The sequence below is a fragment of the Zalophus californianus genome, chromosome 13, assembly GCF_009762305.2.
Source record: "Zalophus californianus isolate mZalCal1 chromosome 13, mZalCal1.pri.v2, whole genome shotgun sequence".
Lineage (NCBI taxonomy): Eukaryota > Metazoa > Chordata > Mammalia > Carnivora > Otariidae > Zalophus > Zalophus californianus.
The window spans coordinates 50,618,944-50,631,099 of record NC_045607.1 but is presented as its reverse complement, the minus strand read 5'-3'; the positions used below and the strand labels follow the sequence as shown (position 1 = coordinate 50,631,099).

General features: G+C 40.1%; 1 protein-coding gene across 1 annotated transcript in view; it reads left to right on the top strand.

Moving 5' to 3' along the window:
• The window catches only part of ADAMTSL1 (ADAMTS like 1), a 406,966-nt gene that overhangs the window by 172,350 nt on the left and 222,460 nt on the right, over positions 1-12,156 (top strand). Inside the window, exons 10-11 of the mRNA XM_027616409.2 lie at positions 6,586-6,636; positions 11,150-11,354. Of these exons, the coding sequence (XP_027472210.1) occupies positions 6,586-6,636; positions 11,150-11,354 (256 nt within the window). The remainder of the gene's footprint in view (positions 1-6,585; positions 6,637-11,149; positions 11,355-12,156) is intronic.

Below are 12,156 nucleotides of genomic sequence, written 5' to 3'. Positions count from 1 at the left end.
GTGCCAAGCACTCAGCAGAAGTCAGCTATCATTATCAAATTGAGAGCCAAACCTGTAAAATGACTTGCCTAATGTTACTTCTTTATGAAGTTAATAAAGTGCTTTTACATCCATTATCTCAGTTCAGTTTTACAATCCCTGGGAGGTTAGCTGGACAGAGATTATTATCTGTTATTTCCAGATAAACAAACTGAAGGCTAAAGAGGCTGAGTGATCTGCCCCAGGTTAGATTGTGCAAAAGAAAGCTAGGTTGTAAGTCTAAGTGCTTCCAGTTCCAGACCTACCTCCTCTACTACGTAAACTCAGGTGACCCGATTCATGCCACAGATACCTTATTCTTCATGATGCCTTTAGCACCCTGTAATATCTGGTTTAAGCCCAACATAGACCCCCACAACCAGTACAGTACTGGCAACTTTACATGTCTATGCGAAGTTTGGTCCCCTGGGTCTTTGAAATGACCACACACCTAGGTTAGACAAGCCTCTTTTATATAAGCATAAATACTGATATTTACTCAATCCAAATAGTGACCAATCACTTGGGAAAGTAGAGTGAGAGATAAACAAAGCCCAAGGAAATATTAGTCCCACTTACTTAAAAGCAGTTCAGAAATTGCATTCATTAATATCAAGAATATGGAACCACAGAAATAGCAATGTGAAGAAATATTAACATATGGGGTCAAATGATCAAAAACTCTCCAGTGGTTTTATAGCAGAAAAATGAATGTGTGCCTTAAAATTTTTTTCAAAACCTGGATGATGAAACAAGGTTCTTTTGGTCTGGTTCCAAAAAGATAGATGAATATTGCCCTAGTAGGTACAATGGTTTAATAAAAGATTGTGACCTATTGACAGAATATTTGCTCATTCGCCAGATCCCATCTTGCACAGGGAAGCCCATAGTGCTTTAAGAAGTCACCAAACATTAGAGTAGGAAAGATTTTGAGATGATCACCTAGTTCAGTAGTTTTCAATTTGTGGTCTACAGAGCTGCAAGTTCTGCCTTCAGCAGCCACTAGGAAGAGAAGAGGTAAGATAGAGCTCCATGAGATGGGTTTCCAAGCCCCCAGTGCTACTTCATCTTAAAACTCCTGACTTCATCCAGTACTTATATGTGGCAGAAGTCCAAATGTAAGGCACTCGAGATCAGAAAGAAGTGACAGGAGAACTGACTGTCCACCTCCCAGCTCCTCAGGGGGTCCTTTTCCTCATTACACCATGATCCTGTGTGCTCTATGACCCAAGAAAAAGTGAACGCTTGTGTCTTTTCCAACTTTTGGTCACTTCTCTCCTGCCCCATCCTAAACTTAGGAAGAGATTGGTTTCTGCTGCCCCCGAGTTGTCAAGAGAAGATGAGATACACTCTTCTCTGCCGGAGCTCCCTCCACGACCCACAATTTCATTCATTTTTTTAACTGAGAGCCTAACTGGTACAGGTTCGGTGCTTGGTGCCATGGCAAAGGCAAAGAAAAATCAGCTAGGGTCTGGGCCTGCACCACTGCCCAGAGTGAGTTGTATAGTGACAAAGCATCAGGATATCTGAAAGGCACAGGAGACAGGAAAGAGATCTTTTCAAGCTGTCATGCTATTTCTGGGAGACACCAAATGGAGGAGATGCAGAGGTAAACCAAGCAGGCTAGAAGCACAGGTGTCCTCAAGCTGTCCTCTCTCCGCGCCAAATCCCCCAATCACCTCTGCTACCAGAGCAGCCTTCCTTAACTGCCAACCACCCCCCGTCAAAAAAACCCATCTGCCCCCTCGAACAGATGGCGGAACTAGAGGAAGGCAGGGAGTGGGACTAAAAATGTCCCCAGTGAGTGACAGTCTGTTGGGGAGTTTCTTTGACCTGGTTTTGTTTGTTTGCTTCAATTCTGGATGGTACTGCTTGCCTTTATGTCTGCATACCAACAGCATGACTTCATTGAGTGAATATGCACTAATTGCCTCTGCCCAGGGCATGGTGTTAAGAGATCCAGTCGAGAACTGATATGGACTCTGTCCCATGGTATTAAACTAAAGAAAACTTATACATAATTAGAACTTAGTAGATACTTAAAAGTACCTTAAAAGTGATGAGTGGAGTTAGTGCAATGGGTGTTTGGAAGAGGAAGAGCGAAATTCTGGCCAGATGTTGAGAGGGAAATTAAGGACAGGCTTTAGAAAAGGTAGCCCTTGACTGAGAAATTTCACTGGGCGACACGGAGCCACTGAAGACTTTTGAGTTGGGAAGTAAAATATTGGCTACCGCGACAGCAGTGAGCAGGCTGGTGTGGAGAAGGCAGTGCCTGCAGGCAGAGAGCTGTTAGCTGACCACTGCAAGAGGGCCCAGACTTGTGTCACAAGGAGATGTGCTTGGCCAGACTTGACAACCGGCAGAGCGGAGTGTTGGTAAGGAGCACAGGGACAAGAAGCGACCGAAGATGTCCCGTAGTGTCTAGCCTGGGTGGATGGGAGGGTGGTAGCGCTCTGAACAGCAGCAGTGACCACGGGGGAAGATAATGAACTATCTGGACACATTGAGCCGGACAAAGCTAGAGCATATCCAGCTGTCAGGAAGTCAGCAGTGAGGCTCTGCAGCTCAGGAGAAGAAGCAAGAGGCCATTAGAGATTCACAGAAAAGGACATTTAGCACCATGAAAAGGACTTGTTATGGTTCATTTCCTTTATAAAAAGAACTCAGAACCCCACGAAATAGGCTCTCCTAGAGATAGTTCCATTAGGCTTTTTCTTGGAGAGAGGGATTTACTAAATAGTGTGAGCCTGAATATGGATTGATTTTTAAAGCCATTTAAAGTCAGGGATGCTATTCTAAGATAGCTTCTGAGATGATTTCAAAACAGACTTGATAATCTTTAAGTGACACTTGGGATTTGAGGTGATGGCCTCATTTCATCCATTTATACCATATTTTAAAATGTTCCTGCCTTACACTTTCTCAGACTTGTATTTTGTCTTGCCTGAATATTCTAATTCCTGTGACTATACATTATAGAAAACTCAGAAAACAGAAAAACGTAAAAATACAAAGGCAAACACCAGGAACTAACAACTGTTTTTGGTCTTTTCCTAATATATTTCTGTGACATAATTATACTTATGTATAATTACATACTTATTTATATGTATTTACACATATATAGACACATGGGTACAAAAATGATTATATAGATTTACGAACACGTGAATTTTCTTAGTATCGTGGTTCACATGGTATGTTCTACTTTGCATTGAATTTTCTTCAGTTGACATTATATTTGAATATTTTCTATGTCATTAAAAATGGCTCAAAGGCTTCATGTTTATGACTGCATAATATTTCATTACATGAGCCTGTCTTAACATGGAAGCATTCTCCCACCATTGGGTAGTTCATCAAGGGGTGTACTTTGAGAGGATGAGGTACCAGGTCTTTTCTGCTTACACCACGTGAGTCTAGAATGACCTCATCATCATCTTCGCATTTTCTCACCACAATCCCTGGTGGTGGGGAGTCCAGCGGTGTCCAGTCGTTGCCCAGCGTAAGAAGGGCATGAGGGATCAGAATAGTTAAGGCAATGAAGAATGCATGGTTTTACCCCAAACCAACTGTTTTTTACATCTTCTCTTGTGATCATTTTTTTTATTTTTTATTGTTATGTTAATCACCATACATTACATCATTAGTTTTTGATGCAGTGTTCCATGATTCACTGTTTGTTCACAACACCCAGTGCTCCATGCAGAACGTGCCCTCCTCAATACCCATCACCAGGCTAACCCATCCCCCCACCCCCCTCTTGTGATCATTTTTTTAAAATTATTTTTGCCTCCTTCACCACTTCCCACCTATCATGTCTGAATGCAAGCGCACGCGCGCGCGCACACACACACACACACACGACCTAAACATGGGAAGAGCTTCTTAAAGTCCCTGAATGGCATCCTTTTCATCATTCTTCAATATGTACACTTTGCCTAAGAAAAAGATCAAGTGTCTTAAAGGTAAGCAATAGGAAGTTACATTTAGGCCACAGCGCCTACCCTTCTGTGACAGTGTGGTGAAAGGCCAGGGCCATGGCATGAACCCCTAGAGAGAGCAGAGCCCATGCACATGAGCATGCATTAACAAGACTGGACAGAGCACCATTGTTTTGATATCTTTCTGTTTTCACAGGTGCCATAGAATGATTTTATGAGTCTTCACCATGACCCATGCCATAGAAAGACAAATATAGCTATAGTTTTGCTGAATCCAGGTTTAAAGCTCCTTGTGCAAACAAAAACACAATTTCTAAATCAGTCCAAAGCAAAGCCCAACATCTTGAATTCTATATACACTCCCTTTTATTTCCCTTCTTCTAGCCTGTTTTCTTCAATATCATTGCCTCCATTTTAAATATCATCAGCTGATAAATCAATTGGCAGAGCTCTGTAACAGTTCATTCAAATATTGAGGATAACAAATCATAGCTATAAAATTTTTCAGAAGAGACGACAACAAACTGTTTTTCATTTAGAAGGTGGTGTAGGCATGAGTAAAAATACTAGGGTTAGCTCAAATATAACTGCAAAGTCAATTTCAGTGATTTCTCAATTAACTGCTATTAGGTGTATATCCAAAGTTATTAGAAGAACTTTGGAAGGTTGGAATTCTTTAAAAATATAGCTCTTTGAAAAAGAAAATGCCCTTAATTACTAGACACAAGAATTATTGGAAAGAGATCACATGATTATAATAAAAGATAGGATCAGCCTTTCACATTCAGTTTGTCTGTCAGAAGAAGGCAGAAAAGAAGGGACGTTTCTCTAACTTGGAAAAACAAGGAGAAAACGTTAATGTTAGCACTCATTCCATTTTTCTGTGAGAGCCGTGGGATTTTGACTTTCCTCAAAAGGCAGCATCCAGTTTCATGAATATTGTTATTTTATGGGAATGCCCATCCATACACAATGAAAATCTAGCCATGCAAATGAGTACAAAAACTTTAATCATACAGATAAATATAGAAAATTTAGTCATGTAAGATAAACAAGTAAATTAGTATGCCAACGGTTTTCTCTCTGGGAATAGAAATCTATCTTTCGTAGCTTTGTTTCCCATTGTCTTTTAAATTTAATTTTTCTCATGTATCCTGGTACCTTTCAGTCATTTCTTCAGAAACTACCCTCTTTATCACCCCCCCTTATTTATGATGATCTCCAGTCAGTGCTGTTTTTATCTGTCTGATCCATAGTACACCGAGCTCACCCATTTTACCCAAAAGCTTAGATTTGCTAGCCATCTAAAAAGAATATATTATGCCATGCTATATCAGAGAATGAGATTAAAACTGAAGCCTTTATTTATTTAAATACAAATATCAACATTTACATCAAATGTGGATATATAAAAATATGCACCCATCCATTTCTCCCAGGAATACATAGAGAATACATGAATTCCTTCCGTATTCAAAAGAGAGACTTCCTATCATTTGTCAGTTGCAAAATAAGTATCTTCTGCTCCTGCCCTACCATGTTCTGTCCCAGCGTGACAGCTGTGTATTGAGCTCTCTCTGTCTCCCACTCTTGATGGAGGGTCTTTTATAAGAGCCCTTTTATCTGAGACCAATTTGTCATAAATATTCCACAAGCCAGGGGACGCTGCAAGAAAATCTTGCCAGTTGGAAGCTTTAGTTGAAATCAGTGAGGTAGTTCAGTGTAGTTTATTAGAGTACATAAGGCCTCTGGGGACTTCCGCACAGCCTATAGTATCATTTCTTGTGAATCCATTAGCCATACACCCTATAAAGTCATTTCTTATGGCTCGTTTAGGCTCTATCTCTGAATCTCACGTGTTTCCCAGGGCACTAGATACACTAACAACAGTCACAACCATCACAACCACTGCTGAAATAGCAGTTAACATAATATCACATTACTATAGACCACAAAAACGATTTTTCATTTCTTTTTATCTATTTTAACTGCCCTGCCTTTATTTTGGTAGGAAACTTGCTTTTGTTGCTAGTTGCCTACTACATTCGCTAGTTCTCCCTCCCTTTATAGCAATAACCCAGTGACTGCTTTCTAGATATTTACTAAAATCTTTAGATATGCCAAGAGAAGAAACCTATTTGCTAATGCACATGCCAGAGTTTTGTCGATCCCCAGGTACAGACTCTTATACAGAGCTCTCTCTTTCATCAGGAGTGAGACAGTAACTGTAATTGCTTGCTGAGCATCTGGAAGTAACATTAATAATGATGATAATAATGACCTCATAGGATGTATAATTTGGGGGATTAAAGAACATTTACAAGCTTATTGTGTCATAGTTAATGATGAGGTGCCAAGTTTTCTTGCCACCACCCTTCCCAGTGGTATTTCCTGCTTGGATCAGAGAACTAATTATAGTAAACGGTGCCCTTTCAAAGAACTTGCCCCATCCTCATGCATATGCTAGTATAAAGATACTGAACTGTTGTAGTGTTGTTTTCAGAGACAATATATTAATGTTGTTTTGCATTTGTCTAACAAAATTTGTATAATGTAATCATTTAGTGTTTATTTTATTGTGTGTACCTTCTACTCAGAGGGTTGGCATTATTGTTCCTAACAGTGACGGATACAAGCAGATCATGCCTTATGACCTCTACCATCCCCTTCCTCGGTACGTAAATCAACCATCCTGATGCTAGAATTAGTAAACCAGCCTTCTGCTTCTTTTATATATCTATGTAGACGTAGATTGTGTGTTTTTCTGTAAAAGTAAGATGGTAGATAGTATATTTTGCAACCCATCCTGAGCTCTGCTTCTGGATAGTACTGGGCTGCTCAGACTCTAAGCTTGTCATTCAAGAACCATTTTAAGATAGGATCCTATGACACTGAAGCGGACGTAGTCATTGACTCTGATTAGATACAGTGTACGGGTTATGTTGTGTCTTTGTTTCACTCCCTTTGTCCTCTTCTGTTTCTCTGCAGTAGGACCCTAGACATTAAAGCCCTGTTGCTAACTGTTAGGGAAACACAGCCTGAAGTATTATCACAGTACCGCAAATGTGGGATTCCAGATGTCATACCACTCTGCAGAGGGGCTTTAAAGATCTTCTTTGTGTTCCAAAGAAATTATAATTGTGGATCAAAAGGCAATGTTTTCCCATCCTTATTGTTCAGAACATTTGGGGGACATTTTTTTTTTCCAAAACATCCAATTCCATGCACTGTGTTGCTTTTTAAAGTACAGTCTTTTTTTTTTTTTTAACTAGACAAAAACATGAAAGTGAGGAACTTTTAAGGGAACTTGTTCTCTTTATTGATATATTCATACGAAAACTGGAGAGGCTCAAAAATATGCTAGCTCCTGAGTATATGGTCTCCCACATTGGAAACAGCTCCCCAGGCAGCAGAAATTAGAAGCGGGCTTGACGGAACCCCTGTGCTAGGAGACGCCTTTGCTCCCTTGGACTCTAGGACGGGAGTCCTCTTCGCTCCCTTGGACTCTAGGGCATCAGCTGCTATTTAGAGCCCAGAGTTTCCATCAGATCGCAAATGGTGCAAATAAGCCATGGTAGTTTTCTGAATCTCAAACCGAACGAAGCCTAGAAAATAATTTTATTCTGAACTGCAAAATAAAACAAAGTTTGATTGAAAATCTACAAAAGCTTCATGAAATGGAATCCAAACAGGGGCCCTTGAAGTCGTTGAGTTCAGCTCCCCAGAAGTGCTTCCCTGTCGTACTCCTTCCAAGCAATCACACCCTTACACCCTACATGTATACATGTATGTGTTTACACTAATATACAGATATGTGCATTTAGTGCATATGTAGTCCCACAGCGGTGTACACACAGACAGATATTTAGATTAATACATGTACACCAGCACAAGCTGTCATCCAGCCTCTACTTAACTACTTCCAGTGACTGGTAGAGAACTCACTTTTCACCATCCTAATGGTAGCATGTAGAGAGGGGCATTGGATTTATACTCCGTAGAGCTGTTTGGGGGTATTTTTTAAGTTCTTCCACTAAGGGTTTACCTCATTAATCAGCTCCCTCCCCCTTTTCTATGACTATATTGATAAAGATGATACATGACTTTAGGATGCTACTGATAGATCATTTTGCTGGCTTGATCCAGAACCAAACTTCTATAGTAAATGCTTCTTGACAAAAAGAAATGGAATGAAAATATAACAAGACTAAGTTAACTGAACCAAGATTTCATTTCATTTCAGTTTCTGTATCTGTAGAATAAGTATCCACAGGACACACATATCTGTTTGTGGGAAAGCCCCAGAATATTTTACAATAAAAGCAAAGTTGGGTGTCAGGGGTGAGCAATGTCAAGTTTATGTTTTTCTTGTAATAGCACTCCTAAGTTTCTTTCATATCTATGATCTCTCTTATTTATATTTCTCTGGTATGACTGATGCCCGTCTTAGGTTAAACTTCATTTCTTATATGTCTGATTTCCCCCAAATGCCAAAAGCCCAGTATTCTCAATGACAGATTGAAATGAGCCTCCTTAATGTTATCCTGTGTACACATTGGCCTGTCTGTGCATCACAATGGAAAGGGGCAATCGCAAATAAACAGACTGTATTTCATACTCCTTGCACTTCTGTCACTGAGCTAATTCTAAAGTTAGATATTCTGCTTAATTGATAAAATCTTAGTAAAGGGAAGAATTTCTGCAAATATGTTTTTCCAAGAAGACTTGAGTCTCAAAAATGACCCAAAGTTAAGAACTGAGGCTCAAAAATGATTCTCAAATGGCAGCTACCTTCTGATCAAGGCAGAAGGCTTTACATATTGATTATTTAAATAGGTTTGACAAAGCCCAGTTAATGAATTTTTAGATTTTTTTTCTTGCTTTCAGTCTTTGACTGGAACACATATGCGAACATAATAGAAGAATGGAGTCTCATTAATTCATAATTAAAATATACAAATTTTCCACATCACTCTTAGTTTTGAGAATTTCTTAAACTAAACACACTACATGTTTAAAAAATTAAAAGCCATTGGAGTTAAAATATGTGATATATGAACTCATTTTTTATTCTTCCAGGACAGGAATCTTGGATATGTGCTTTTTTCCCCCCCGCCAAGGACTTACCTGGTCCTTGTTTTAAGATATTCTAACTGATGCCTTCTCTCAGCTTTTATTATACTTTCTTTGAAGCACTCAGACATGTTTTGCCTTGAAATTCCACATAACCCTATTATTATGTCAGGATTCACACAATAATTTTTCACATATAGAACTATAGTGGTAAGATGGACCCATACTAAAAATTCTTAGAATACTATTAGCATCATTTGTCTTTCCGTGATCACTGACACTGAAAAGGATACTTATTACTGTTTGTGAAATTACGCTATGGGTCAGGTCCAAATGTTGAGACAGAAATTAATCACTCTCTCTTTAGAAGGGTCAAGTTTAGGTACGTTAGAGTACCAGTTAGAAAGTGTGCTCTTTTTACGGCATCTTAATGTTCTAAGAGACTAAATGTACATTCAAAAACATAGTCCCACTTCACTGTCAGATCAAATCTAACATGAATGTGTACTTATATATTCAGCCCAATTTCAGTGGGAATCAGACCCGTTATCCATATCCAGAGGGAAGCTCTCCAGGTATTTACATGGAGATAAATGAGAATCGGTCTTACCTTTTGGAAGAGAGGCCTTCTACAGAGCTGCTTCGTTCTCTTGAAAGGGCTCAGCAAGTCTCCTAAGGGCTAAACAGAGGGCCTCAGTTTCCCCATAATAGCATTTTCTTTTGTCTCTCCCGGGGAAATATGCATAGGAAAATATTGTACTTGGCAGCGTGTTTAAGCTGTTGGTAGTAGAGAGAACAGTTGTTGCCTAGACTCAAACAGTGCAGAGAAAATGTGGAGGAAAATCCTCTGTTAACTGGGAAACACACAATATCCAGGCTCGTGCAGAAGAGAAGTCAGGTTCCCACTATACATGAAATCCTACTTACAGAATAATTGATGTCTCCATGATATGCCCATGCAATATATTTACATTTAACTTTTCAAGTAGATCAACTTGGTGACATTTAGTTTATCTCTCATTAAAATTATCTCTCTCCTAATTCTAAGAGAAATCTTAAAGTTCCTTTGCATTCCTCATCCACAAGCAGAATATATGCAAGAAAGACAAGCTCCGTCCCAATACTTCTATTTTTAAAAATTCTACCTTCTCTAAATCTGCGGGAGGAGAGAAAAGAATCAGGCAAAGATCTCTCTCTGCATCTGATCCCAAATGCTTCAGAGCTGTGTAGAGATCTAAAAAACCCAATGGAATTCTCTTAAATGTTACTGATAATATTACAATTTTCTCCCTTACGTAACTGTATCTTTAGATTCCGATGCCATCGGCCTTCCAAGCCAAACCAAACTTTCTTCACAATTCCAACAGTTCTTTATCAGGGGAATGCTAACTGCCAGTATCCCTTATCAGTTAGGGAATGAGAAGATAATGCCTCACATTATTACTTTTGCTCCTTAGTGTAATGATGGCCTAGTTTGAACATCAGAATTGTGCTGCACCCATGTAGTCCCAAAGCTGATGATTGTAGAAACAGGGGAGAGGGAATGAATGTTTGGTTTGCCTGGATCATTCATGAGCTTCTCATGTAAAAGTATCCAGAAGCGAAGTGACAACGTATTGCATTGAAAAGAGAAAGTATCGGCCCAGGTGCAAACTATTAACTTTAAGTGAGTAATCAGTTTTAATCTTGACAAAGATATTTAATGGGATTTAGTAAATATATATATAACATAGATACAGGATATATATTTACAAAGTACGAAATAAGATAAATATTATACCCAGAATATATATTCAAACTATAGGGAGAGGGACTGAATAGCCCTCTTTGGACTAGGTTACAGACAGCACGGGTAGCCCTGTGGACAGCTCTCCAAACAGTAATTTCTTACATTCGCTTAGAGCTTCAAGGTTTTCAGAGCACTTGTGCCAACATTGAATCTTTCACTCTCACTCAGCAGATCTTAGGCACTAGACGGCTTTCAGATCTCTTGACTGTAGCCTCTCAGAACCCGATTGCCCCAATAGGCACTGGGAACGGGGTTGGTCGGAAAGGTCACTGAGGAGGTTTGGCAATGTGCATGTCCGCCCTGATGACTCCCCTTGCTTCTGTAGGTGGGAGGCCACCCCGTGGACCGCGTGCTCCTCCTCGTGTGGGGGGGGCATCCAGAGCCGGGCAGTTTCCTGTGTGGAGGAGGACATCCAGGGGCATGTCACCTCAGTGGAAGAGTGGAAATGCATGTACACCCCTAAGATGCCCATCGTGCAGCCCTGCAACATTTTTGACTGTCCTAAATGGCTGGCACAGGAGTGGTCTCCGGTAACTGTGCCCTCTTTCTTTGTTCATTAGGAGAGTAAGTCCACTCTTCCCTCTCATCGTCATGACCCCACCGGCTACCCTGTGCAGCTCCCCACTTCTCTTGAGGTGTACCGGGTTAGCTCCTGATGTAGGCACGCCCCAAATCCAGCATCGCCAAAAGTAAATGAGTAAATATGCCTAACTTCAAGTCACTTTGAGAAGCCTCTCTCGCTCATAACATTCCCTCAAGTGGCAAAGAGAGGCAAGTGTCTGTCAAGAGTCACTGAGGCCAAATGACTGATCCTGAATGTCCAGAAGCTGCTCTGATGATAGAGCTCAGTAGACCACGGTTTGGTTTTATTTTTTTATTTCTTATACTTTGTCTATATCCAAAAAGGGTTTGAGTAGATTCCAATTAAAACTATCTGTATTATTCATTGGAAAAAAAAAAATGAACTGGAAATGGCAAAATAATTAGAATGAGGATGAAGTAGGATAATTAAAAGCAGAACATTCTAGAACGTTAGGGAAACTGTTGCAGCAGCTTAAATAATATGTTACTTGGGGTTTCCTGGCTGCTACTGCAAAAGGTTTGAAATGGCAAAAGAGATAGAAAGATGAGGAGGTAAACCACTGTGCCCCGAGCCACAGAGACGGCAAAAGACTTCTCACTTCACTATGTGGCTTTGGGGCAGCAGGATCAGAGCTGTGACGTTTCTCTCTATCTAGACTTGCTCCCTGGCGTCTAGAAGCACTGGAGGTGCCGTCTACATCTGGCCGTTGAATCAACTCCCTGAAACATTTTTGACCATGTCAGTATAAT